At 38.4% G+C, this 27,021-nt stretch overlaps 4 protein-coding genes across 4 annotated transcripts in view; 2 read left to right on the top strand and 2 right to left on the bottom strand.

The window, feature by feature from the left end:
- The first annotated feature begins 209 nt into the window (after nt 1-209).
- LOC111329781 (5'-tyrosyl-DNA phosphodiesterase) lies at nt 210-3,123 on the top strand. The gene has a single exon (XM_088726663.1). It carries the CDS (start codon nt 290-292, stop codon nt 1,283-1,285), a length of 996 nt encoding a protein of 331 aa, XP_088582789.1. The 5' UTR covers nt 210-289; the 3' UTR covers nt 1,286-3,123.
- Nucleotides 1,799-10,494, bottom strand: LOC111329761 (glycogenin-1). The gene is made up of 6 exons (XM_022934530.2): nt 10,161-10,494; nt 8,742-9,079; nt 6,971-7,097; nt 6,287-6,470; nt 5,102-5,404; nt 1,799-3,373 (listed from the first exon to the last, which is right to left on the bottom strand). The coding sequence occupies exons 1-6, from the start codon at nt 10,316-10,318 to the stop codon at nt 3,152-3,154; spliced, it is 1,332 nt and encodes a 443-aa protein (XP_022790265.2). The 5' UTR covers nt 10,319-10,494; the 3' UTR covers nt 1,799-3,151.
- A 154-nt stretch (nt 10,495-10,648) lies between these two features.
- On the top strand, nt 10,649-21,092 carry LOC111329782 (uncharacterized). Its single transcript, XM_088726590.1, has 12 exons — nt 10,649-11,604; nt 12,746-12,907; nt 13,407-13,801; nt 14,198-14,420; nt 15,017-15,165; nt 16,039-16,121; nt 16,749-16,821; nt 17,453-17,547; nt 18,586-18,745; nt 18,947-19,015; nt 20,169-20,245; nt 20,509-21,092. The coding sequence occupies exons 1-12, from the start codon at nt 10,890-10,892 to the stop codon at nt 20,675-20,677; spliced, it is 2,370 nt and encodes a 789-aa protein (XP_088582716.1). The 5' UTR covers nt 10,649-10,889; the 3' UTR covers nt 20,678-21,092.
- Nucleotides 20,965-27,021, bottom strand: part of LOC111329783 (uncharacterized) — an 18,947-nt gene continuing 12,890 nt past the window's right edge. The window contains exons 7-11 of the mRNA XM_088726593.1: nt 26,857-26,926; nt 26,041-26,124; nt 25,789-25,933; nt 22,528-22,622; nt 20,965-21,932 (exon numbers count right to left, since the gene is read on the bottom strand). Of these exons, the coding sequence (XP_088582719.1) occupies nt 21,719-21,932; nt 22,528-22,622; nt 25,789-25,933; nt 26,041-26,124; nt 26,857-26,926 (608 nt within the window). The 3' untranslated portion in view covers nt 20,965-21,718. The remainder of the gene's footprint in view (nt 21,933-22,527; nt 22,623-25,788; nt 25,934-26,040; nt 26,125-26,856; nt 26,927-27,021) is intronic.

The following is a 27,021-nucleotide window of genomic DNA, read 5'->3' as shown; positions in this document are numbered from 1 at the left end:
CATGGCAAATTAATCAGTGGAAATGTCAAAACATTAAAGCAATTGTCATTTAACCTTTTGTTAATTGGCTTTAATATATAAAGGAAGAACGGTTTTGTGCAACAAGCGCAAAGAGCCTGAAATATTGTCACGCAATGCGTGACAAGGTTATGAACGGTTCCCAGGTCCCTATGTTCAGTAGATGCTGGGGGACTGAGTAAACAGACAAGAATGCCTGGGGATTTTTGCCACGACTACATCAACTACTTATCGCCGCTTTATCGAAGCCTCTCTTCTCTAAGAGGTCGAAATGCCAAAGATGTCTGTGAATAATATCCCTCGTGGACCATTGCTGATACTCGCAGTACTGATTATTGCTGTTTTTGTCCTTCGTTCTTTTTTCGGTGTTCCTAATTTCGGAAGGAAGTACAGTGCAGTTTTAGACCACAAACCTGCCAGACCCATAAGGATTAAAATGCTTACTTTCAATATTTGGTTTTCTCCGGACAAAATGGCCGAAAGAATGGAAGCACTCGGAAAAATCGTGCAAGATCTTAAACCTGATCTTCTGACTTTTCAAGAAGTTACGCGGGTCAACTTAGGATTACTGCAAAAAAAGCCGTGGTTTTCTCAATACCGCTTGACACCTCCCGATGCTGCGAGACACCCTGGCTATTTTGTAGTCATTTTAAGCAAATTTCCGATCGAAAAATGGCAGACCTACGCGTTTGAGGATTCTCCATTTCAGCGTGAACTTTTGACAGCAGAAATCAAGAGCACTTTGCTACCGAAGACACCGAAGTTTGTAATTGCAACAACTCATTTAGAGCATTCTGGTAGATTTTCTAAATTGCGAGAAAAGCATTTAAAGGAGACATTGAAAATGCTCTCTTCGTTTGAAAATGTTTGTGTAATGGGTGATATGAATCTGGAGCGTCAATTTGATGGTGATGTTGTACTTCCTGTGCAGTGGATTGACACATGGCTTGCCGTCCCTGGACATACAGACAGTAATGGTTACACTTGGGATGAGAGAAGAAATCCGTTCATTGTGAAAGAGAGGGAATCCACTTTGAAGGATCGCCTGGATCGTGTCTTTTGCAAACTGTCAGACTTTAAAGTGAAAGAAGTGAGAGTTGTGGATGATAAAATGACAAAATCTGGTGTCCTACCCAGTGATCATTTTGGTATTTTTACTGTTCTTGAAACATCAAAGGAAACCAAACACAACAGAAAGAGTTTCCAAGCTGAAAAGGAGGTTTATTTCAAGAGATCGTCAGGCCGAGAAGAGTTAACTAAGTTGTAGTTCACCAAAGATGGAAAGGAAAAAGTGAGATACCTTTTTTTAAAGCAAGTGGTGCTGTGTGGAGTTAAGGTACAGGTAGCCTTGTTAGCCCACAGTTCTTCACCCTTGTGCTGGGTGAAAGGACAGGGCAGGGCAGGGTCGGGTCAAGGACTGCCTGAAAATGTGTGGGACACATAGTTAATTGAAAGAGAGTTTTACTTGTTAAAACTAAACTTGCTCAGTTTGTTTACTTCATGTGTTACCAGTCCAAGCAAGGATGGAATGAAATGTGTGTTCATATCCCTTAAGAAGACCACTACTGCTTCAAGATACAGAGATTTTTATGGAAAAATGTTTTTTGTCTAATCACCAGCCTAGGACAAAGAAAAAAAATTCTTTGTGTGCCTAAATCTAATACATGCACAATCATTCAGCTCTGTCACACACAGCTTGAGCTAAGAGTCATATCCATGCCTAAAGAAACAAATTTTGGTAAAATACTAAAATATAGCCCAGTTACAGGATCACAAAAGCTTCATGTGGTCTCAGACCAATATCTTTATTGTTACAAACTTGTACACCAAATTATATTTGATTTAATCCTACTATTTTGGAATATTCATATTTGTGCAATAGTTGTAGTAATTGTGCACTACAAATTAAAAGAAACTGGAAATCTTGAGAGAAGAGAAGTATCAAGGCCTTATGCACAACAGAGCACGAAGAAGACTCATGATGATGATGATGATGGAAATCTTGATAGTATAGCGAAGCATGGCATTTTGAGTTGATCTTAACAACCAAAAGCAGTTTCCTTTTAATAACATTCTACTTTTGCTCAGGCCAGCAATTGGGAAATTAAATGGAAATCTTGAAAATTGAAGGGTGTCTGAGGTAATAACAATTAACTTTGCTACTATCACTTAAAGTAACACAATTGTTTGCATATTTGCATGCACCATCAAATTTCACAGTAGTTTGGAAACAATCTACATACTGATTATCACAACAAAACATTTGGCAGGATTATCACTACAACACAGTACAATATTTGGCAAAATTCCCTAACTCATTTTTCAATAATTGAAATAAATGAATAAATAGCACTCCTATGTAACACAATAAATGTACATCCCTAATAATCGTACCAAAAAAAAAAAAACCAGCACATCTTTTGATGTATCTCCTTGAAATAAACACTATGATGTCTTTGTGAAAACTGGAGCCCAAAGAAGGGTGAAATTAAATTTTACAAACAAGACACAAAACAGAATAACATAATCCATGTCAGTATCTAATCAACTGTGTACCCACCCTTCCCCTGACCAGACCTTGGCTGTAAATTGTCATCAGTTGATTGCTGGGGGAGGGGAGGGAAAGGTGTGCATTTGCTCAGACACTCACCTTGCTCTGTTAATAGTGTGACATTTTTTCAATTTTATAAATTTTCACTTCCTGTGCAATCGCATCAATCATAATTTTGGGTTTATGTGCAGGGTATAACTAACAATACCTTTCAAATATATTATTCTGTTAAATTTTCAATACAAGAGAAAGGATTGCTCAATTGGTTGAATCATCATTTTGTTGTTTTTGTTTCATTCCCCATGCATGTTACAGTAAATTTTAGATACCGGTATATGTATACCTTGTAAAATCAACAATACCTTTCAAATATATTATTCTAGTGTATTCAATACAAGAGAAAGGTTTGCTTAACTGATAAGATCATTTTTTTTTGGTTTCAATCTGTATGACATAACTAGCGATCATTCAACACCACACACTACCAAATGTTATTGGCAATGACTGCCTATACCTCTACAAGATCCTCATTAAAGTAAAATTCTAACACTAAATGCTGTGGACAGTGTCTTCTCTTGCCTCTTAAAACAAAACCATGGGTGCTTCAGAGGGATTTCTCAGCATGTCAATAGATTCCTCAATCTTCTTTTGGATATTTTCAAACTTGTCGCGACCTCTATAATCAATTTCCCCTCTTTCCCATGCCTGTTGATGTGTGATTTCTTGAAGCTCTGGATTTGAATCCCAATCAACATGATCTGAGATGTAAATATCTGACACTCCATCCGCTAATCCCTCCACCGCCTGAAAATGGATTGAAAAGAGATTGAAACAGCCTTAAAAACAGCAAATGGCTGAATGAAAAACTTGTAGGAAAGAAATGTAACAAATTCAAAGTCAGTGACTTAACAAACAACAAGAACATCACAGTGAAGCAGTGTTCTTTTGTCCCCTTTACATTGTAGCTGTGATCAACTTCTATTCTCAGATCACGTTTCCTAAGTTTGTTATTCCTAAAACTTTACAATTATCTCAGCTATTAAAGCAAAGATAAACCCCTGAACAATCAAGAGCTCCTTCAGTTGTTCATTGTCTCCTTTATTCTCTTTATTCTTTGACTGAGCATAGAAATTGTCCAGAGAATTTAGAAGCTTGCAACTTTTTTTAGGGAGCCACAGGTTACCAGCAATATTGTCAAAGTTAGCGTCAAAAGTAACACTTTTCTGCAACTAATACTAATACTGTCAATGTTTGCAAAATTATCAACATTTCTATTAATATTCAATTTGTTATATGACTGTGTCTCACAAGGACTGGGAACTACCGAATTCTCAAATTTGATTGGCTGAAATCAATATTGAAAGTGGTTTAGATTTTCCCATCTAGACTGGTCTAGAAAAAAAAGGTACAAAGAAAATAAAAAATTGGCATACGAGACACAGCGTTCGGCCTGTACTGGTGACCTCAGTCAAGATTCTCCTGTACAGACCTCCCACTTGGTTAACAAGAACTAAATAAATTTCACACATGATAACACCTGTTATCAAACTGTTAAGAAATACACCAAAGCTTGATTTATCAGTGCACTTTGATGCTTACAACACTGTCAATAAACCCTTCACAGCCTAACATCGTATGTTTATTCTCCATACTGTTCTCTATACATTTCCTAAGGTGCTGAGGAGAATTTGTTGAACAATCATGAGCCTCCTCATTACATATCATTTCCAGGGTTCTTGCACTTTTTCAGGAACCCAATTCAAGGACTTCCCAGCACTTTTTAGGTCACTTTCAAGGACTTTGGCTCCCAATTTCAATGACTTTTTGCCTTAAATAGGTTATTTTTGATGCACCAATCAGGTACAAAATATAAAAAAAATGTGTCAAACATCATAATCGGACACAGGATTTGAAAAGAAAACTAATTTTCACGATTTGTGCTAGAAACTTACACTTTCAACACCGAAAACAAAATAAAACTTTGCCTTTGATTCATCTGCACTTATTTTCAAGGACTTTTTAGAAATGTTGAACGACCTGAGCCTAAATTCAAGGGTTTTCAAGTCCTTGAAAAAAAATTAAATTCAAGAACTTTCAAGGACTGTGGGAACCCTGCATTTCCTTTGTTCTTGTGATCTTACTGTGTGATTCAGGAGTGCTATTGTACAGTGAAATTAGATGCTGGTCACACCTTTGTACATAAATACATCATTAACTCAGTGACTTAAAAATATCTACAAATGTAGTCCCTCAGATTTTGACACTTACTGATGCATTAAGTTTGTACTAAAACCTGAACAAATAAAGAGGTAAGATTTATTTGTTGTGAGTGGAGCAAGGCAGCATGCAGAAGAGATTGCAAAAGAGAAATTTCTACTCAAGATACAGCATAAAAGAAATGCAATGCAAATAAACATGTTTCAATGCAGCCCACAGAATAAATTGTACAGAGTACAATTTTTTGATGTGTACAGAGTACAATTTATACCAAAGTAAAAACACACAAGCACAGTTTGCACAAATAATGCCTACATGTTTAAATGCTGGAACATCTTGGTAACCTTGAGACGTCTCTGTCGGCCAGCTGTGAGGTGGGGGAGGGGGTGGTTGTGGATGGTTTTCCTGTGGGGAGTGGTGTGGGGATTCATGATGTTGAGGGGGTGGCGGGGGATGATGTGGTGTTTCATAATGCTGTGGGGGTGGGGGTATGAAAGGTTCATGTTCGAATTGATGTGGGAGTGGAGTGTGTTCAAAATGATGCTGAGGGGGGAAGTGAGGTGCAGGCTGGAAATGATCACTGCATGATGAGTCTCCACCTTGGCCACCATGGCATTGCTAAGCAAGACAAGTAAAAATGGTCCTGAGAATGATAAACTCATTGGACAGGCGGCAGTGAACAATGCATGATACATGTATGAATGAAAAGAGATCATCTTGGAAACAAAGACAGCAATGCAAAGTACTAACTTAAAACACTCTGACATGACTATAATAAAAAAAAAAACTGCACAGTCTTCTTGGTAATGGTGTCGTCCCCCTTGTTTTTCATTTGTTCTAACAAGACACTGGATAACAAATTGATGACAAATACATGAGATTTTGTTAGTAGCAAAAGTGAATCTTTTGAGTGCTTTGTCAGGGTTACAGGTGACACTTTCTACTGATTGCTTTGAACACTGTTTTAAGTGATGTGCTTGAATCAAATTATTTACAGTTTCAGTGCATTTTATAGTTACTGTAGTTAAATTTTCATGTATGACAGTTGTAATTATAGTGAAAGTTTTATGTATGACAGTTTTAATCAACAGTTATTTGTGTATGATTAGTCTAGTTCTTGCATGTGATTTCATGCACAGCTTAATTAATGACCAACACATTTATTGTTAATAAACCACTTGTATAAATATTCCATCTATACATGATGAACATTACAACTACTGACATCCTCTTTCAGACAAGATGACAAACTACAGCAAAACCAAACTACACCAAAATGCTCTAACGAAGGGCTAACGCTCAAAATGTCAGCTTATAAACTCTTTACAGTGGCCAATTTACAGTTTCAACTTAGTTGATAAAACCAAATTACCTTGTTACCCCCACCAATGCAACACCACAGTTTCTTTAGAAACTTACCCCTTTACACCAAAACCAACACACATTACTGGGACAAGCAGAAGTTCCATTAATAATTTGACCACAGATTACTCCACTTACTCTCATTTCAGGCCGCACAAATGTGACATAAATATCCCACCATAACTGCAGGAAGGTTCGCTCGTGGGGAACATTACCCTGGCTTCCAGATGGCGTGTACACAGTGCCTGTTTCACTGTTATATGTGTGGTGCCAAGGTTTAAGGGGGCCAATAAAGTGCACTATTTTTACATCTCTACCAAACCTGCAAAAAAAAGAATCGTTCTTTGGATTAATACTTCTAATAATGCTTCAAACATTGGGTTGGTATTGGATTGGGTTGAGAAAAAAGCTGGAGAGATTTTCCAGTAATCTGACTTTTTCAACCAATTCTTTCTCTCTGTCTTCTGTTTTGGTTTAACATCCAACTGTTATCACTAAGGTAATAAGAATGGCTTACTTGAGGAAAAGAAGAACAACAATGGCTGACCACAGAGTAATAATATTAATAATAATAATAATAATAATAATGACAATAATAACAGTTTTTATAAAGGGGGCTCACATCACTGAAAAGTGGTATGCCATGAGGCTGTGTAGAGCATACCAGCTCTGACAAAAGCCATCAAATGCTTAGCTTTCCTCTTATATCAGATGTCCATGAAATTTTCATGTTGCTGAGCAATAGGAAGAGGACACGTGTAATTTAAAACATTTGTCCTTGGTTGCACCAAAGGATTAATAATACTCAACAATGTTCCTTACTGTTGGAATGCTGGAGCATAAGTGTAACTGGCATTGGAATTCATGTTATAGATAAACGACAAGTGCCTTGATATGTCTGCCGTTCTCCAGTTACTGAAGAATGAATTCAGAAGTCCTTGATCTCCCCCTGTTGTTGAGAAACAAATGTGAGTTTCGCGCTAAAATAATGCAAGTGTAACATAGTGTGATACAAGGAATATAGGAAGTTCATATATTTTGAACTGAGGTATTAGATACGTCTGATTTTCGCTATTGCATAAATAGCGCTATCTACTGCGAGGATCGTGCATCATACGTATCTAATACCGCAGTTCAAAATATATGAACTTCATATATTCCTTGTATCTCATTTATCACTTTCACGGGTTTATTACGAATCAGCTTAACGGCCTGCTCCCAGTTGGCTTGTTAGCTCAATTGGTAGAGCACTGCACTAGTATCGCAGAGGTCAGTGGTTCGAGTCCCATACAGGCCTGATTTTTTTCAGGTCTGATTTTCGCTATTGCATAAATAGCGCTATCTACTGCGAGGATCGTGCATCATACGTATGTAACATAGTGTACTAGTGATATGGAACACTGGCTACCACTGGACCATCAAAGGAAAGTCTAAAATTGAGCCAAATGGCCCACCCAGTCATAGGGTCAGAACCTTTTTTTTCAGAAACAAATTTCAAGGACTTTCCCAGGACTCAGATTGATTTTTCCAGGGCTCCAGATTTCACCTTAAACGAATTCATTCCCGATGTTTCCAAATCAATTCTCCCTACAGTCTATGTACATTTCTTATAAAGTAAATTCTGAAAAACTTTATTGCTTGAGCTAAGCAGATTTCCAGGATTTTCCAGGACCTGCAGTCTTTTTTCAGGACTTTCCAGTCCTGGAAAACATCAAAATAAAAGTCTAGGATGTTCCAGGTTTTCCGGGATTGGTATGAACACTGCAGTAAGAGTTTATTTCAGATTCTGTTGCAAGAAATGAGTAGGTGTACCGGTATATCCACTCCCTGGATCTAGAAGCAGGAGGTATAGGAAACTATGTGTGATATTCAGCCATTAAAGGAACAGGATATTGGAAGCTCTGAGTCAGAAGCATCATTTTAAGTGTAGGAGGCCTAGAATTTGAACCTATAGCCTCACTGTTGCTTCGGAAAATGGGGAGTGAAAGCTCTGAAGAGGTTTGTAACGAGAAAAGGCATAATAATTCACTACTGATAGAGCGCTGGAGTGTTGTGCGGGAGGTTGAAGGTTTGAGCCCCGGCCGGACCAACACTCAGGGTCTTAAAATAATTGAGAAGAATTTGCTGCCTTTCTATAACATCAAGAAATGGTTAGATATTCTAGTCTTCTCGGATAGGGACAAATAAATGGAGGTCCCGTCTCCTGCAGGGTTGGGGTAGGAGACGTTAATTTCCCACACACGAGATTACTGTGTGATGGATGTCCTCCCTTGGGGTGGGATGGGTGAGAGGGTGGACTAGCATGAATGGTTCCTATATTCCTTTCTAGTCCTTCCCCACTGCAAAACTTAATGCAGTGAAAACGGACAAAATTAACTAAATTAAATTAAATACTGGTAGTTACCGCTTTTGCTCCTACGAGTGATTACAACATGTCCCATGAATTAAAGATTAAGGTCATGAGAATAAAGTAAATAATCCCCAACCATAGCTGTTGGTTGTTAAACAAATTCTCCCTATCAGTACCCTAAGAAACGTATCAAGGACAGTATGGAGAAAATACACACTGATATTAGGGTTAAAAAGAGCTCACCATCAAAACTTCCATTCTGAACAGCATACTCCAAGATAGCCTCATAGGTTACTCTGGATGGTTCAAACACAAATACGCCAGAATTGAAACAGTCAGGCCAGCCAATATCTGGTACAGCTGATAGCTCATCTCTCTCGAAGAGTTCATCACAGTTTTGAACCACTAAAGTGTCAGCATCTAAGAACACACATTTTCTATACTGCGTCAAGTTCCAACAGTGAATTTTTGTGAAGGTAATACCGAGCTCTGGTCTCGATAAGAGTGCTAAGTTTACAGCATCCCCACTGTCAAGAACATCCACAATTTCTAGGTGATCCCAAACTCTGGCAAGGCGTTGCCTGGAAGACAGTGCAAATACAATGTTGTTGGTTATTCTAGATGTATAATCAGCTGTTAAGATAAAAGTGTTGGATTACAGTTTCAAAAGGTTCAGGGGAAACCAATAAAAACTGTGTGACAGGGAAGGGAAGGAGGGGTTTGCTGTAACCTCTGAGACCTTCACACCTTGATCCTGTTTGAGAAAAATCTGTTTTTTCCATGTCCCCTTGAGACAACAAATTAGCATATTTGGATACTGACTTTTTGGCAATGGAGTACATGAACTTTTAAGCAAGACACTGTAGAAAAATTTGTGGTCCTTCCTCTACACTGCATTTTCAAGTTTCATGCACTTTCAATCTTCCAAACATGAATGATTTTCCATGTCTTTTACAAGGACTATTCTGAAGTTTTGTATGACCGAATTTCGAGAAGTTAATTTGATACTCTTCATTTCCCAAAAAAATGGATGTTACTTCCTAGGCTTGGAAAATTACATTATAAAATTATGTATCTTTTCAGATTCATCAGAAACTGTAAAAACCCTGATTTTCCTCGGATTGTATGTTTTGAGGTCAAAAGGAATTATTCAAGTCGCCTTCCCAATATTACACTGTTGACTCTTTCAAGTTGTTGAAAGGCAAAATCAATACAATAGTTTAGTATAAAAAAGCCCTGAACTTTACCCTTTCAATCTGCAATAATCACGAGTGGATTAGATCTGTAATTAGATTCCATTCGGAAACAGTTTGCATAAACAAACATATCTAAACCCCATTCAGTGAAGGATGTGGCTGTCTGAAGCATGTTGATGTAGCGACAGACATCTGGCAGTTTTCTCTGGCGAATATTTGATTTAAAGACATTGATACATTTTCGTACATGTGACTTTGGAAAAAGAACAATATTACGGCCAGACATTAAGTTGATTTGAAGCTCGCCATACGACAACTGCGCACAATACTTAACTCATGTCAGATTATTAAACTTGCATAAATTGCACAAAACAAAGAATCAAAAATGGGCACACAATAGCAGTTCGTGTAGGAGACCTTGCTCAAAAAACAAGATTAACGTTTTTTCCTTAGTGGGGATTCGTACCTGGTTGGTTCCAAAACTTCTTTGGCGACGAGTAGAACCAGCTTCCTTGTGGTGTTGACTCGTCTAAGGGAGTAGCCGAGAACAAGCGCGCCATTGGCGTAACTGTTGTTGGTCACAAGACTTACGAAAGCTTCGTCTGCGACAACTTCTCCGGGCATTGAGACACTTCTTAGCAACCAGAAAGGAAGAAGGAATATTGATCATGAACGAATTTCACTTGGTACATGCGACAACCGTCGACGTAACCTTTGTACTGGACTCAGTTTTCTAACGAACAACTTTTCCCAGAAACTGCTTCACGCCTAACTTACCATGGGTGGGGAGAAAAATGTCTGTCTCTTATTCGGTATATTACGAATGTTACCCGAGTTGATGTCCGATTTATGAGGTCATATTCGTGCGAACTCGTCGTTTTTAGACAGATTTTTCAAACATGACCCTACCCTAGACATTTTTTTTAGTACCCTGAAATCGAGGCTTTGTACTCATGGCAACTACAATCCATTGTTTTTTCGGCTTTGTGACTTCTCAAAGTCAAAGTCGAAGTGTTTTCCGGAATTTTTGTTCATTTCGAAAAGATCTCTTGATGCAGGAGAGACACCTTTTGTCTTGAAGGATTCACAAAAAGCAGACACCGTGGAGAATTCAGGGTATGCTCGTGTTGAAATTTAATAGTTGTGACTTGGTTTCCATGTTGTCAATTCCTTAACTTGCTAACAACGAACTAAAATGAGTGGAAACGAAGAGAAAGATCATAGGGATTTAGCTCCAACAGAAGAGCAAATTACACGCGCAGATTCCAGTGCTTCCTCAGTAATAAGTAGAACCAGCACTCCAGAGCATTTAGAAGACGATGTTTTCAACATGGATAAACAAGAACCGCAGTTGGACGCCGAACAACTTTCAGCTGATGTCGCTGCTAGAGGAATTGTTAATCCAAATAAGTTTTCAGGTGATGTTCCCCAATCAGGGATACGCGGTATGTTAATAGCTGCTTGTGATATCCCCTCAAATGCTTTCAACAAGAGTCAAGAAGAAAATGGGAAAGATTCTGATCCCGAACTTCAAGAGGAACTCTCGCGAGAAAAGCATGTATCTTCGGGGACAGAAGAACTTCAGCCTGCCCCCCAGGCAGTTTCTATGTATAACAAAGACTCTTCTCAAAGTAGACCATCATCTGCAAGTTCATTGTCTTCCTTAGCAACAGGAATTAATAAGAGAGAGGTCTCTTTTCAAAATGCCGATGAGGATGAGGGACTTTTAAAAGAAAGAAGTTTTACTCATACTGAAAATAGAATAGAAGTGATTTCAATTTGTACGCAGACTGAATGGAGTTGGTTGAAAGACATGGAATTGTATCAGGAAACCAGAAATAGATCAAAGTCTGAATGGGCTGAAAGACCAGAGAGGAAAATGTCTAAAGATGTTTCAAAGTCCCCTTCAGGTATTAAATCGATGGAATATAAATGGTAACATTTACATCAACATCCACTAATCATCCTCTAACCCCAAGTTCTGATTGGGTGTACCCCTGATAATTGGTACATTTAACCCCCCCCCCTGGTAACAATTTTGGGTAGAAGGTGTTGAAGAGAAAACATGGAATGATTATTAAGAAGAAGATATGGAAGTTAAATAAACATCTACTGTAGGCCCTCTAGGCCTACAGTAGATGTTCATGAAAAGGGAGGGCCTGTAGGCCCTCTTTTCTCTAGGGCATGGTTCACATCTCAGGGTGCATGTGTTCAGTAGATAGTTAACAACTATTCGCCAAAGTGGAGGTGGTTAGTGGTGGATATTTACCGAGCCGCGAAGCGGCGAGGTTAATATCAACTGCTAACCACCGACACTGAGGTGAATAGTTGTTTTAGTGTATACTAAAACAGTGAGATAATATACACCACCAAAAGTTAATTTGAGTGATTTCTTCGCTTGTCACGGATGCAAACCGGGACGCCATTTTTTCCCGAGTTGCTCGGAGGTAAATAGCAAAGGATATTCGAAATTTGTCTAGCCAATCAGAGCGTGCCTTCAACGCTATCCACTGTTTTAGTATATACTAATTAATGCTATCCAATGGGTAAATCATTATCAAGCAGAAAAAATGTGAGCAAAATTTACTGCACTATCCACCAGATAGAGGTTTATCTGATTGATAATATCATCCACTCTTCAGACAACCAAGGCCAAGAGCTTATCACCAGTAACTGATATAATTTGTACTGGAGAATTTCTTACCTCATCTGAGGAAATATTGATGGGATTAATTGTGAATGAAAACAAAGTCAAGTAGTATTGATGTAACAAATTGCTGATCAATCTCAGGTTAGGGATACGATTTTGACTCTGCTTTGAGACAACTTGTGTTGAAATGGCAGATTTATTGGAGAACCAGAAGGAGAGCCTTTCTAAGCCTTAACCTGAGCACTGATTATTTGTTGCATCATTTAGTGCATTGAATTGGAAATTTGCATCTATTTAATGCATTACAAAATATTTATGATAAAATTTTATAATTTTAACTTGTTAGAAAAATACTCAACTTTTATGGTATACTGTACTCTCTCTTTTTTTTTTTTTTTTAGCAAACAGTCATGTTTCAGTCAAAAGAAGGAGGAAAAAGTCAGTACATGCAACAAGGAGAACCTCCACAAGTAGTGACAAATCACAAATGGCAAAAGATGAGGAAAATGAAATCCTAGTAGATGTAGAAGAAGGAAAACGTGATCATGGTGGAGGAGAAGAAGGTGCAAAAATAGGGGGAGAGGTTATAATATCCCAAGGAAATTTTTTTTAAAGGGGGTAGGGAGGGGCTGCCTTTGAGCAGAAGAAGGTGCATAAATTGATGAGAGGAGTGTAACATCCCAAGGGGGATACCCAAGGGAATCTTTTTTTAAGGGGGGGAGAAGGGGGGCTGCCTTTGAGGCTTTCAAACACTGACCTTGTTTAAGAAACTATGTTTGTGCTAGGGCTGTTACATGTTAAAGGCTGGGTCATCCAAATCAAGTCCTACAAAAACGTGTTGAAACTGACTTCTATGATCCTGTGGCCCTCTGTTTAGAGATTTTTGCACAGCTTCCATATCTGTAGTACAATTTTCTGATAACTAGGGTACCCTTGGATGGTTTGCAAGGCAATAGAGCACTCCAATAGGTCTTTTTATCAAATAAAGAAGATTTAGGAAAGACCTCTTGGAGATCTAGATATGCAGTCACAAAGTGATATTCCTGTTATTTCCCAATGCAGAAAGCATAGGAAGAAGCAAATCAAAGTCATCAGGAGGTGTCCCCAGGTCGCGGCAGTCGGTGGTCTCATCACTACCTCACACTCCTAAGGGTGACGACATCCTCTTCCGACCAACCACAGTGGAACTTGAGTCTAGTAGTAGTTCAGAAGAGTATGAGGATTGTGAACTCGATCAGGAGTTTTTGTTGCCAAGCATTGGTCCACCAGCTATTCTGCAGTACTTGAAGGAGTCACAAAACCCTCCACTGTCCAATGAAGAGGTTGAAGATCGGCAAGAACTTGCCAAGAATGAGATGTTAAAGAAGAGCATGTTTGGTGGGCCATGCATGTTTTGTGAACAGGAGATTCTGCCGTTTCCAACCATGGAAGAGCTTGAAAGACTCACTCCCGACCAGGTAATCACTGACTGAAATATGAACCAGGGGAAGAAAGGAAAATAAAATTATGGTTTTAAGATGTTACAGTTGCTTCATGCTGTGGAAACTGATCAAAAGGAGAGGATGGAGGGGATGGTGATCTTTAAGATTTGCTCATCTTGAAAATTTAAAAAAAAATCTTAGTTTTTTTTTGCTCCTGTAAAGAAAAAAATATCTGTTTTCAGACTCAAAGTGTGGCTTCCTCCCCCCCCCCCCCCCATCAAATATTAATGTATTTGCCCCTGAAACTTGGATAATGGTCTACTACCGATTTCTTAGCATTTTTTGTAGTGAGAGAAACATTATTCTCAAAACGATAAACTATAGGAAAACACGAACAAAAATTGTTTTGAACATGCACTGTTTTTCCTTCAGTTATACTGCTGTCCTCAGTATGAACGCTTCGTTAAGTTTGAACTTGCGCAGAGGAGCGACGCGGCTCATTTAGCGGACGAGATGATTGACATCAAGCCCCACCCACCATACGGGACCAAAGCTGCGAGACGTGCAGCGAAGGAAAGAGCCGCGGAGCGTGCGCGGGAACGCGAGATGGAGAGGCAACGTGCAGCTGGTGCTAACCCAACAAACTTCTATGCATGTAAGTGTCACAAATCCAACATGTTGAGAGTGCGTTTCGATTTAGCGTCGTAAATCCAAAACCAAAGTAATCGCAGCATTTGACTTTTTCAGACGTTCAGTTGGTATAAAGGAGCGTAACATTGAGCTGTGCGTTACTTAGTTGCGGCGGAGCGGAAAATAGAGGGAGGTTGGGTCGGGTCGCGTTAAGACCCAATCCTCCCTTTTTTTTTCCACCCGTCTCAAGCCTCTCTCCTCTTTTCGCTCCGCCGCTACTATTACACCCTTACTTGTGAGCTTTGTTTTACTTACGAGATGCCTGGGACGGGCTATTATAGCAGCCAATCAGCGTTAACTTAAAGTAAACACAAAAAAGTGCGGGAAAACGCGTGTGAGGAAATGCTGTGAGTATTTTGGACCAATCACAAAATAAAGTAAAGCAAAATTAAAGCACCCACAGATTACTTTCGAAGTTCAATCTCAACTGAAATTACTAGATGAGGATCTGTGGAACCCTCCCCTAGAACTGCTTATGACCTCCTATAAAATGGGTTTTGTATTTTTTTTTCTCAGAACTACTCAGCATTATAACTATTTACCGTTTTCTTTCCTTTTTAGTAACACGTCAGATGAAGACCATTACATATTCTTTGGCCTCTACAAAGTGTATGGAGGAAGGTTGGACGGTTCGACCGCCATCGCCGTCACTCTCGGATAACGAACAAATACAAGATCCGTTTGTCATCGAAGTGAATCCTCTTCAACTCGTAAGTGCCAGTCTGAAGCAGTTTTTAATTAAATGTCAAAGGTAATTCGTTCTTGCAATGGTTTTACATGTAATTTTCTTCGCAACTTGATTGGTCTGCAAAAACTTTGGCGCTCCTTTTTTGACCAATCATGTGCAAGCTAATTGCGACCTGGTAATCCGCGTTTTCCCGCGCTTTGCTCATTTTGTTTGTTGTCGAGATCCCATTGGCTCCTTGTGATATTTCCTTTAGTTCTAATTGGCTGTACTCCGACCTCATATCAAAAGTCGTGCGCATGATGGTCCGGATGGGGGAAGTCTTGTAAAGGGTTGTTTTAAAGGCCTTCTGTTTCAACAATCTAGCATCACAAAAAGTCACTGACAATTTTTTACCCAAGTGAAACCTTGCTTCGAGTTGTTTTGTGGTCGAATATGTTACATCTGGTTAGCAGTGAGGTTTTTTGGCGTAAGACCTCAAGCAGGGTTAGTCAGTTGTTTTTTGACCCAGGCGGGGACCGGAAAATAATGCAACCACTTCTGGCGCACTTGGCATCAACTGGTCAACGAGGAAGCTCTAGTTTTAGTATTCTTAACTTAAATTTACAGACTTAAGATATGTGCCCAGTTATATAAAGGGCGGAGAACGCTATCCAAAGGATAAATCGCTATCTAGCGAGTAAATGATAGCAAAACGTGCTGTACTATCCACTGGGTAAAGGTTTTTCAAGTGCACAGCGTTATCCAACCTGGGAACAACCGGGGCCTGTTATAAGCCCCTAAAAGAGAACTGTCAACTTCCAGAAACGTGTGCTCTTAACTTTGCCAAGTGTTCTGGCTTAATAATCTGTATTATGTTCTGAAAAGATGCTAAAAATATTTCTACTTTCCTTTGTAGAGGAAGCAGACATTTCTGGAGAGATTTTACGAGAACAAAAAAAGATTTCTTCTGCTTCTCCCGGATGGCACTGGAACTTGCTTGTATCCTCTCATGAAACCTGAGTGTTCAAACTCACTAATGAAAATAGTAATTTATAAAGTAGGGGGAAATACTTAAAGCCACAAGAAGTTGATGTCTGAAAATAGATAGATTTAAGACAACAACAACAACTACAACTTTATTTTTTTCACCCCAAAATATACAAGAAAGAAAAATTTATAATAATAGTACAGACAATGATAGGGGCGCTGACTGAACGAAATAACCTAAGAGTTAAAAATGCCAGGCAGCCATTTAAGGGGTGAAATATTAATAAATGATGTCCTTCGCGTTAAATAGTCCTGCGATGTGTCGCCCGCTTTCTTTCTGGGTTTCAGGCTAATCCTCTACACCCTAAAATCAGTATGCATATTCTCCATACTGTTCTCTATACATTTCCTAAGGTGCTGACAAGGAGAATTTGTTTAACAATCGAGAGCTTCTTCAGTTGGCGATCATTTCCTTTATTCTCAGAACCTTAATGTGTGATTTAGGGGTTATATTGTAGAGAGAGACTGGATGCCAGTCATTCCTTGAGATTAAAGGGTTAAAACCCTCGTGTGGTTCATCTTATCAATAATTAAATCCAAACATACGGCTTTTATTTTTCTCTTAACGGCATTGTCCAGTTATCCGAGCGGTAACATTGCGGTAATGATAACTGCTGCTGAAAAAGGAAAATTTACGTACATCGTATTCGATGTAAGTCCATAGTGCAACAATATTAGCATCCTAAAAAAAAAAAAACAAATAATTTGTTTCATTTGAGATGAAACCAAACTGGTGGGTTTCAATAGCGCCATGAAAGCTAGTTCAAACTCCTGTTACTCCTCTCCCACTTCAATTGTAAATGGGGAAGAAGCAATAGGATTTTGAGGCAGCTTGTACTCAGTGCGGATCGATTGATAACTTAGCCATCTGGTTAGTTTTCAATTGTAAATGGGGAAGAAGCAATAGGATTTTGAGGCAGCTTGTACTCAGTGCGGATCGATTGATAACTTAGCCATCTGGTTAGTTTTCAATTGTAAATGGGGAAGAAGCAATAGGATTTTGAGGCAGCTTGTACTCAGTGCGGATCGATTGATAACTTAGCCATCTGGTTAGTTTTCATACGATTTAACTTCACCCGTTTACAGCGTACATTTCACTAGTGCAGTTTTCCAACAGGAGACTGCGTGAGGTTGTTAAATATTCAGTAAAGAAATGAGAATTTGCTTGATTTCGCTTCAATCTGTGTTCGTTGTTTGTCTTATTGATTACGCAGAGATAACCAAAAAGTAGAGTATTACTGTGTAGACAAGCTATATTGACGTTTTTCCTGTTCTGCCCGCAGGACGAAGAAGAAAACGAATCAAATCCATCACACATGTTGGGAATATTTGAGCCCTCTGGACATGGAACTTGTTACTTCAGAAACGGATCAATCAGGTTGACTTTCTTTTTTTAAAATGCTCTTCTTGCCGCTATTCTTTTCATTGTTTTAGGATGACCACAAACTTACACTGATAACAGTCACGGTAACGATTTCGGTTGCGGTAACGATGACCCTATTGTTAACGCTAATGACGGTAACGATAACGGTAATAATAATAAATTAATAATAACTTTTATTTATATAGCGCTCATATCTTAAATTCATGGCGCTAAATGGCGTAATGACGGTAACAATGGTAACGGTAACGATGGTAACGATCACGTTAACTATGAAAATGACGTAATGGCGTAATGACGGTAACGATAACGGTAACAATGGTAACGGTAACGATGGTAACGATCACGTTAACTATGAAATTGACGATAACGACGATGGTGATGATGACGGCGATTTTGGAACACTGTAGTAATAACAATGAAAGTAACTGTACCGTTCACGGAAGTGAAAAAGCACCGATATAGACAGTGATGATAATGGTGATAACAGTAAAATTAACCAGAACAGGAGCCCATTACCCGGAGCTTCCATCTCAGTTGTACCCTTGAGTCAACCCTATCCCGTATATTTTTATTTTTACAACTGAGGTATCTGCGGGGGTTCTTTAATCTTTCCGCGCTTTCCGCCATTATTGAAATAATTTCGTGCAGCCTGCAAGTGACACAATAGAGACGTAACACAATAGAGACGACAGCTCTCTTATGATTGGCTATTATAAAAACACCCGCGAAAACCGCCGTGGGAGGTGTTTCTAAAAATAAAAAGATACGAGACAGGGTTGGCTTAGAGGGTCAGTTTGGAAGATGGAAGCTCTGGGTAATGGGCTCCTGACCAGAATAATAATAGTAATTTTTATGGTGTGAAAAATTGCTTTCCATTGTATTTAAGTCCTGGTCTTTTTAGTAAACAGATGATGGATCTTGAAATAAACAATGAAACATTCCTTTATCAATTCATTTTATGATAACGATAAGATTACTCTTTAGACATGGTATGTTACACTTTATTTACCTTTTTTCTTGGTTTCTGCGTAGACTTGTGCTCAATCCATTTTTCGGAGTTCTTTTGGACAAAAACGGAACTCAGAAGAAGAAATGGCTGTGGCATAACACGAAAGAACATGTGCATGCTCCACCTTTTCAACCAATCACTTTTCTGATCACCAAACAGCTGTCAATCAGATGTCTTTCACAGGTCAGAGGTTTTAAAGTTTGATGGTTTTCCCAAGGTGTAGAACCGAAGTGTAAAATGTTTTTAAAAGGATTATGTTTTAGCAGGAGAACACTTAAACAAGATGAAATTCATAGTTTGTCAGTTTCGCTGCGGTTAAATTCTGAATCACGAGATTGGCGCGGTCTCGACAGTTAATGCTAACAGCTCTTTTTTATATTTCAGAATAAAGTTGTTCTTACCTTCAATTATGGGAAACATACAGCTCGCTTTAATGTTGGAGTAAAACTTAAGGTATTTACTCTTAAAAAAAAAAACTGACCTAAACTTTTCATAAATCAGTGGTAAGTTGTAAGACTGAGTCTGATAAATTATAGTTAGTGAATTATTTTAATCAGGGATTTTTCAAATGTGACTTCTTATTACAGAGAACGTACAGGTTTCAACTTTTTTTTTTCACTCAAGTGAACTAAATAACTAAGCAAATAAAAGGGACTTTAAGCAAACCACGACGACGACGGCAACGAGAACGTGGGGAAACAATAGATCTAATTGGCAGAACAATAGCCCAGCACGTGCGTTTTAAAACTTTGTACATTTCTTAGCCGTCTTTTGCAAAACAACAACGTGAAATCACCAAAACTTGCGTCGTCTGCGAAGCGTAACCGCGGCGGCAAATTATTTTAATTTACATTTGGAACTCAACGCTACTTTTATGCGTTATGTTGAGTTTGAGGTCTGGCGCCCTATGAGACGGTAAACACATGCAGCCATTTTGGAAATTCTAGCTAAAAGTAGAAACTCATTTTTTAAACGACGTCTTCCATGGCGTTGCCGTTCTGACTGCTTAAAGTCCCTGAAGTCCTTCAAAAACTTAGCTTTAGGCCGTATCTACACCAGAGAGTTTTCTGTATTGTTATTGAGCAAACAATTTCTCCCTCCACTAGTGAAGTTACTGAAAAAAACTTGTTGATGTAATTTCGACATGGATACAATTACCAAGTGGGTGAGAAAAGTAATCGTCGTTGGTTTAGGTTTGCTTAACTTCGCCCAGTGATTGGTTAAGAAAACAATCAGGTACAAAACTTGAACCAATCCCTTCTCGGTCACCCTCGTTTTCCCGCGATTGAGGCAGGGTGCTCGTTTGAAATTTGAGTTCTCATTGGCTCTTAGTGACAATTTTTTTATGTGAGAATTAAGTGAGAACTTTGTCCATTTACGATGACGTCAAACCCCGAAGTATACAGCTTGTGTACAGCAGCCCCCACCGTCCCCCTTCTCAAAAAAAAATCGACTCGTTTTATTTGGAAAATGGTGGTCAGCGGTACACCAGCTACAAATGTAGTACACAATACAATAGGAACGTCGACATACACAAATGAGAGTTGAGTTGCAAGACAAGAGGAAAACTTGTTCTGATCTTTTCTTGTCTTGCTTTGTTATTTAGGCTGTTGCTAAAGCGAAGCCTCCTACGAGTAGAGATAGATACGAGATGCACCTGGCTGAAGTCAAACAGTTTGTAAAGTAAGTACCGTGTAGCCCGTTCTAGCCCTTCTTTCAGTAAAACAATATTAGGCTAAGTTTTTTTTTCTGAACAAAATCGAAACAGTGCAATTTCGGATTAAGCGAACCTTCCTAACCAAGTTCGTTCTGTACCAGTTTGTTCGAAAGCTGTGCACCCCTTCAGACAAAAATAACTCTGATTCCTTAGGGCAGTGTATTCTTATCTTGTTTCACGTAGCTATTGATTTTTTTTTTTTTTAATATCGCTGCGTTATTTTCTCTAGCATTGTTTTAGATCGCGCCCAGAATGCCATCCGTCTTCCCAACTACCCTCGACTTGACAAGATACCTCTGCCGCCTCACCTGCAGAAAGCAAGGGATGCTGGGAGGAAGGCGCGATTACTAGCTTCCACTCCCAGTAGTCAACGGGAGACGACTGTTATTGTGAACTAGCAATCAGTCATTCTCACAACGGACGTAGACAGGAAAAAGTTCCAGTCCCCCTCCTAACATCTTGACGTGGACCAGTTGTGGCAATCACTTGTTCATATGCCGAAATGTCTCTCTCAATTTACTCAAAAATGGACTCTTTCTTTGTTTTCTCCATTGTTCTTCTATTTTTAAGTTAATCTTATTCCCAGGTTCTTCGTTCTTTTTGGTCAGAATTTACAGAGATCATCCTGGGTACAAATAAACACGCAAACAACTGTCTAACATAATATAACTAGCCAAACACAATGGAAAATCATCAAAATAATTTATTTTTTACACTTTTCTACAGTCTATTCATATAACTTTCTTTAACTGAAAAACCGACAGTACTTCTACTACAATCATTAAATAAAGCTTTGAAATATATGAAACAAAATATATACTCTCTCTTTAACAAAAAGCAATAATTGCACGGGAACCCAATCAACCCACATTTTTAAGTTTCTGACGAATTTATTTTTAAGCACATCAAACTCTAGACATTCCTCCCTATTTATGTTTCTTTTGAAGCAGAATTGCGCTATCAACTGAACCACGTTTCCAGGATCACTCTTCTTCCCATGGGAGAGAGAGACTGGGAATGTTATGCTTTTTGAGTTTTCCGGCGCTTTCTGGCGGTTCTACTCTCACAGCTATATATTTTATCAGCTTTTGCGATGTTTTCGTAACTTATTGAATTATTTTCATGCGACTTTTAAAATTACATTCAGCGCGACGGAAACAAAAAATTCTGGAAGGAAAAGATAGGTAAACAGTAAAAGGGGAAAATCAATTGAAACAGAAACGAGGATGGTACAGGTAAAAGAAGTCCATCAGAAGGTTCGTCACTGTTTGGATATAATTTGCTTGTGTCATAACTCAACTTTCTGTCCACGAACATATATCGCTGCCAACTTGCACTTCACGAGAGAGAGATCTACACTTGGTGAATCTTCCCAATTCTTTCACGTCATATTTATCATTTACCAAAATATTCCTTATAGACGCATCTGGCTTGTAATTTTATTTCCACATCTCTGTGAAAGTTTGCGGTGCGTTCCTTTGCATCCAGAGCATCAACGAGTCAGAACCTCTACTGAACTGCCGTCTACAAGTCTGCGTACAGGCGTTGAAGAGAAATGGGAGATTTTTAATGCCAAAGATGGAGGCTGGGGCTTTAATTAGCCTTACTCCGGGGCCAAACATTGGACCGTCACAGCAGTCACAGCGAGTATAACTGAAAAAAAAAAAAAAAAAAAAAAAAAAAATATATATATATATATATATAACAGCTATTGAAAGATTTGATTCACAAGCAATTTGGTTCTTCTTTCGCGGACGGGACGCCAGACTATAGTGGGCAATTGCCGGCGATTCACCAAGAAGCCATAAAACTTTACTGGTACCCACTCCCCCTCCTGGATGATAAGAGGTACCCTGAGAAAACGACGTCTTACTCTGGAGCGCAACAAAATAATCAAGCCAAGTCTAAACATACGATGCCACAACTCCTACGCACATGTTACATGGCTGCAATAAAATCGCATTCCTTCAAATTTTTTTCTGAATTCTTTGTAGCTCTCATGGAATTTACGTGGAAATTAAGAACTTTTAGCTGCATATCGTTCAATGAATCAAAAAGAAAATACTTTTTCTGCTGTGATTTCTAGATTTTAAGAGGAGAAAAAGTAACTGGTGTCACACGCCAATAGCACTCGCGCGCGCGCGCGAGACTGAAATTGGAAAACATAACGAGGGAGTTTGTTACGTGCAAGATGTTGGCATGCTGGGTCTACCTAAGCTAGTATCAACATCAGCAAGGACAATCTTACCTTTCTAGAATATTTTTGATTTCTGGCGGTAAATCGCGATTTTTAATATGTAGTCCTTGACCAAACACAACTAAAGCTGCCAGGTCTCCGAGACGCTGCAACGGAAAACAAATCAAACTCAAATTCAGAATGTATAGCCTAAGATTTACAAAGTGGAATTAGCTTCTCGTAAAAACTGTAAAAAAAATGTCAATTTTAAAAGTCCAAAATCATGAAATGAAGTTACCAGGCGTAATGTTAGATACCAAGCTTAAATTTGATGCACATATTGCACCCGTGTGTCGCAAAGTAGGAGGGCAGGTAAATGCGCTAAATAGGCTTAAAAACATTCTTCCGTGCAAAGTTAAGGAATTATTGTATCGAGCGTTTGTTCTGCCTCATTTTTATTACTGCAGTCAGATATGGCATCATTGTGGCTCGAGAAACACGACGAAAATAGAAAAAGTAAATGAGTGCGCTTTAAGATACGTTTACAAAGATAAAACATCAACATATCGTAAACTGCTAAAGCGAGTGGGTTTAGAAACCAAGTTAGAAAACCGTCGTGTCCAGGACATGTTAATAACCATAAACGCTTGTTTTCAAGGCACCGCACCCTCATGCATTGAAAAACTTGTTAAAATAAGAAATAATAAGTATGATTTAAGGGGCAGTAATATGCTATCGATACCGAACGTAAATACCACAAAGCACGGATTGAACTCTTTTAAATATTTCACCGTAAAACAATGGAATGGGATTCCAAACGAATTGCGCTTAAAAGCTGGAAGCAGAGAATTTAACAAACAAGTGAGGAACATTACATTTTAGTTACTTAAATTTTCCAATTTTAGTTTTTAGATATTTTCATTTTCTCAGATATTTATAGTATTTTAGATATCTTAACTTAGTTTATATATATATATATATAATTATACTTCAAGAATTAGGTTACTTGAACTTTTACTGCAACTCTGAGTTTCATGCGTCTTGCGAAGCAATCGTCAGGCAACTGCCAGAAATAACGGTTACAATCCGTTATTTCTGGCAGTTGCCTGACGATTGCTTCGCAAGAGGCATGAAACTCAGAGTTGCAGTAAAAGTTCAAGTAACCTAATTCTTGAGGTATAATTATCCATAGTTCTAGCCCTGCTATTGAGCACTTTTTAGTAGATGATGATCTCATTCCGCTATTTTGGTTATATGTATATAGGAAGTGTAAAACGATGAAACATGAAGCAAACTTCTAACTGTTCCAGCTTTAATGTGGCGACGTTTCGGCCTTCGGCCTTCTTCAGATGGAACGTATTTACATAAAAACTAAAAACTAAAAGTCCTAGTAGGTTTACAGAATGACCCGAATTTATACTAAACGTAACAAATACAAATAGTATTGCGTAATGCATTCCAGACCTAAATAATAGGATATAATAATGAGTAAAAGGCAAAAATGTGTAAGGAGCGAAATAACCACGATTGGTTGCGAAAAACTCCATTACATTGTGTAACTGATGCCCTAATTACGTATTACAGCGAACGCGATTTTTGGATCTGAATTCGCGTCTTTTGTTAAGTCCGTGGGGACTAAGTGTACAAAGTTGTGCGGTCCAGTAGGCCTCTCTCGTAAGTAATAATCTATCAATATAAGCTACGTCCCCTTGGCTGTTAATTTTCTCAAGCTGCGTTTTCGTAATCACAAGTCATCTATGCGAACAAACAAAAATACGTGCGAGCTTGCAGTCCACTTCAATTGTACCAAACACGAAATTTCTGAAATTAATTTTATTGTTATTGAGAAAATTACCAGCCAAGGGGACGCAGCTTATTTTAATAGATAGATGCTTACGAGAGAGGCCTACTGGACCGCACAACTGTGTACACTTAGTCTCCACGGACTTAACAAAAGACGCGAATTCAGATCCAAAAACCGTGTCCGCTATAATACGTAATTAGGGCATCATTTACACAACGTAATTGAGTTTTTCGCAACCAATCGTGGTTATTTTGCCCCTTGCACATTCTTGCCTTTTACTCATTATTATATCCTATTATTTAGGTCTGGAATGCATTACGCAATACTATTTATATTTGTTACGTTTAGTATAAATTCAGGTCATTCTGTAACCTACTAGGACTTTTAGTTTTTAGTTTTTATGTAAATACGTTCCATCTGAAGAAGGCCGAATGCCGAAACGTCGCCACATTAAAGCTGGAACAGTTAGAAGTTTGCTCCATGTTTCATCGTTTTACACTTACTTAATATTTCCATTGAAGCACAGTATCCTCCGCGGATCCTTCTACTGGGAGCTCATCGTTTGATTTAACTTTTTATTCTGTTTATATATATATATATATATATATATGTGTGTGTGTGCGTGTGTGTGTGTAAAGAAACTGTAAACTTCTGTGTAGAAGTAAGATACTAAAATAAATGAAAAACGAAAGTCCCCTTTTATAGCGGTGAAACGCGTAGCGCAAAAGCAAAGTAAAAGAGGACTTTCGTTTTTCATTTATTTTAATATATATATATATTTAACAATTATTCGCCGAAGGCGAGGTGAATATCGTCGAATAATCCCCGAGGCGAAGTCGAGGGGATTATTCGACAATATTCACCGAACCTGAGGTGAACAATTGTTTTAGTATAATTTCAGAGCTGAACAACAGCGAAATTTCTAAAATTATAACACTTTAGTAACATTTATTAACATTTTATTTTAACATTTTATATAAACCGCGTGGAACGGTTTATATAGCGTCACATAAGGAACCGCTCAACCAACCAGATTACTGGAAACTCTTTGCTCAGCTCTGAATTTATACTAAATATACATATGCATATTTCTTCAATATCATTTTGTGGAAAACCTGTAAGCTAGCTTCAGCTAAGTGTTTTTACCTACGTTAAATAAAGATTATCTATGTTATGTATGTGTGTATGTATGTATGTATGTATGTATGTATGTATGTATGTATGTATGTATGTATGTAATTCAGCTTCTTTAGATTTCAAAAAGCCTGCAAAAGAGGCGAAATTTTTTGCGCAAAAACACAAAGAATTACGCCTGTTCAACGGGCTAAACCTCATGGTGCCTTTGAACAAAGTGAGGTGATGAAAGAAAACAGACCTGGGAGAAAGAAAAAAATAATTCCGCCTTTGTTGCAGGCTAAGCAACTTTTTCACCTCGTTCTTCTTCAATCTTCTTTCAAACTTATTAGTTTAACTTTCGCCTTTATCGAAAAACTTCCACAGGTCTGTTCCCGATGTACTTTTTGTCTCACCTGTGGCTGGTTGGTCGCCGTCTCTCGCCACATTAGTGGATGTGTGAAGTTATTTTGTATTCTGACATACTTCAACCTCAGATGCAGCGCTCCAACTGGCAGGGCTCCAAGCCGATTTCCTTCCAGATTCAATTCTCTCAGAGAGCTATATACACAAGGAAAGGGTATATAATAAGAGTATTTTGACCCTGAACCCCCTAACATCGGCATGCATAGAGTTTTAGTTGGAGGACTAAAAGGTGGAACACATACCTTAGGTTTTCAATGTCTGAAGGAATAAATGAAAGCCAATTGTAAGCCAGGTCCAGAAGCTCAAGGTGTTTTAACTGGAAGAGACTTAAGAAATAACACAGCCATTAATAACTAAATGCTTATCTGAGGACAGTTTAAGACCTGACCAGGCCATTGTTGTGTTCTTAAGCAAGACAATTTACTCTTACACTGCCTCTCTCCACCCTGGAGAATAAATAGAAGCTTTTCAAAATCCTGGGGGAGGGGGAGAGGAGGAGGTGGTCACCTGCTATGCACTAATATTTTGTCCAAGGGGAAGAAGTAATACTCCCCATCGCTTCAAGCTATAGAAACCGGAATGAGCTCCAACTGTACATGCTTCTTAACTAAATAGCAACTTTCCTTTTTTCACCTATCTCAACTCAATCAGGTATGACTTTTCCAAGTAGAAAGAACACAAGGAAAAACAAGATATCAGGAGCATGCTATAGTGAAAAATACGTCTAGAAAGAGTAGAAAACCAACATAATTTTTTTTTTGTAATTGAATTGTTTTTTTTCTACACCATGCATCTGCAGAAATGACTTTCCAAGAGAATTTCAACTGAACCTAAAATTCAAGTTTTCAAACGAATTCTATACATTTGATGACAAGAACAAGTCATGACAGAGACAAGACATTTGTTGATCGATGATTCAATTAAAGATTGCTTGAAAAAAAATAGTATTGACAGATATTTTTTGTACAACAGAAGTGGAAGAAGTCAAACATTGGTTTCCATGAGTTTCAGAGACAGAGAGAGAGAGAGAATCAACACTTTGCAACACTATAGCATACCTCGATGGTAAAGATGTGAGGAGGTTAAAGGACATTTCAAACACAGTGAGCCTCTTCAGCTGCTTTATACCTGGAAATGATAATTACATCACAGTCTCAGATAATCAAAGTAGCTAGCACACAGTTTCATAATAAGAACATATCCACTGACTAATTGCAATGTGC

The sequence above is a fragment of the Stylophora pistillata genome, chromosome 7, assembly GCF_964205215.1.
Source record: "Stylophora pistillata chromosome 7, jaStyPist1.2, whole genome shotgun sequence".
NCBI lineage: Eukaryota > Metazoa > Cnidaria > Anthozoa > Scleractinia > Pocilloporidae > Stylophora > Stylophora pistillata.
The sequence above is the reverse complement of the archived record's forward strand: the minus strand, read 5'-3'. Positions and strand labels throughout refer to the sequence as shown.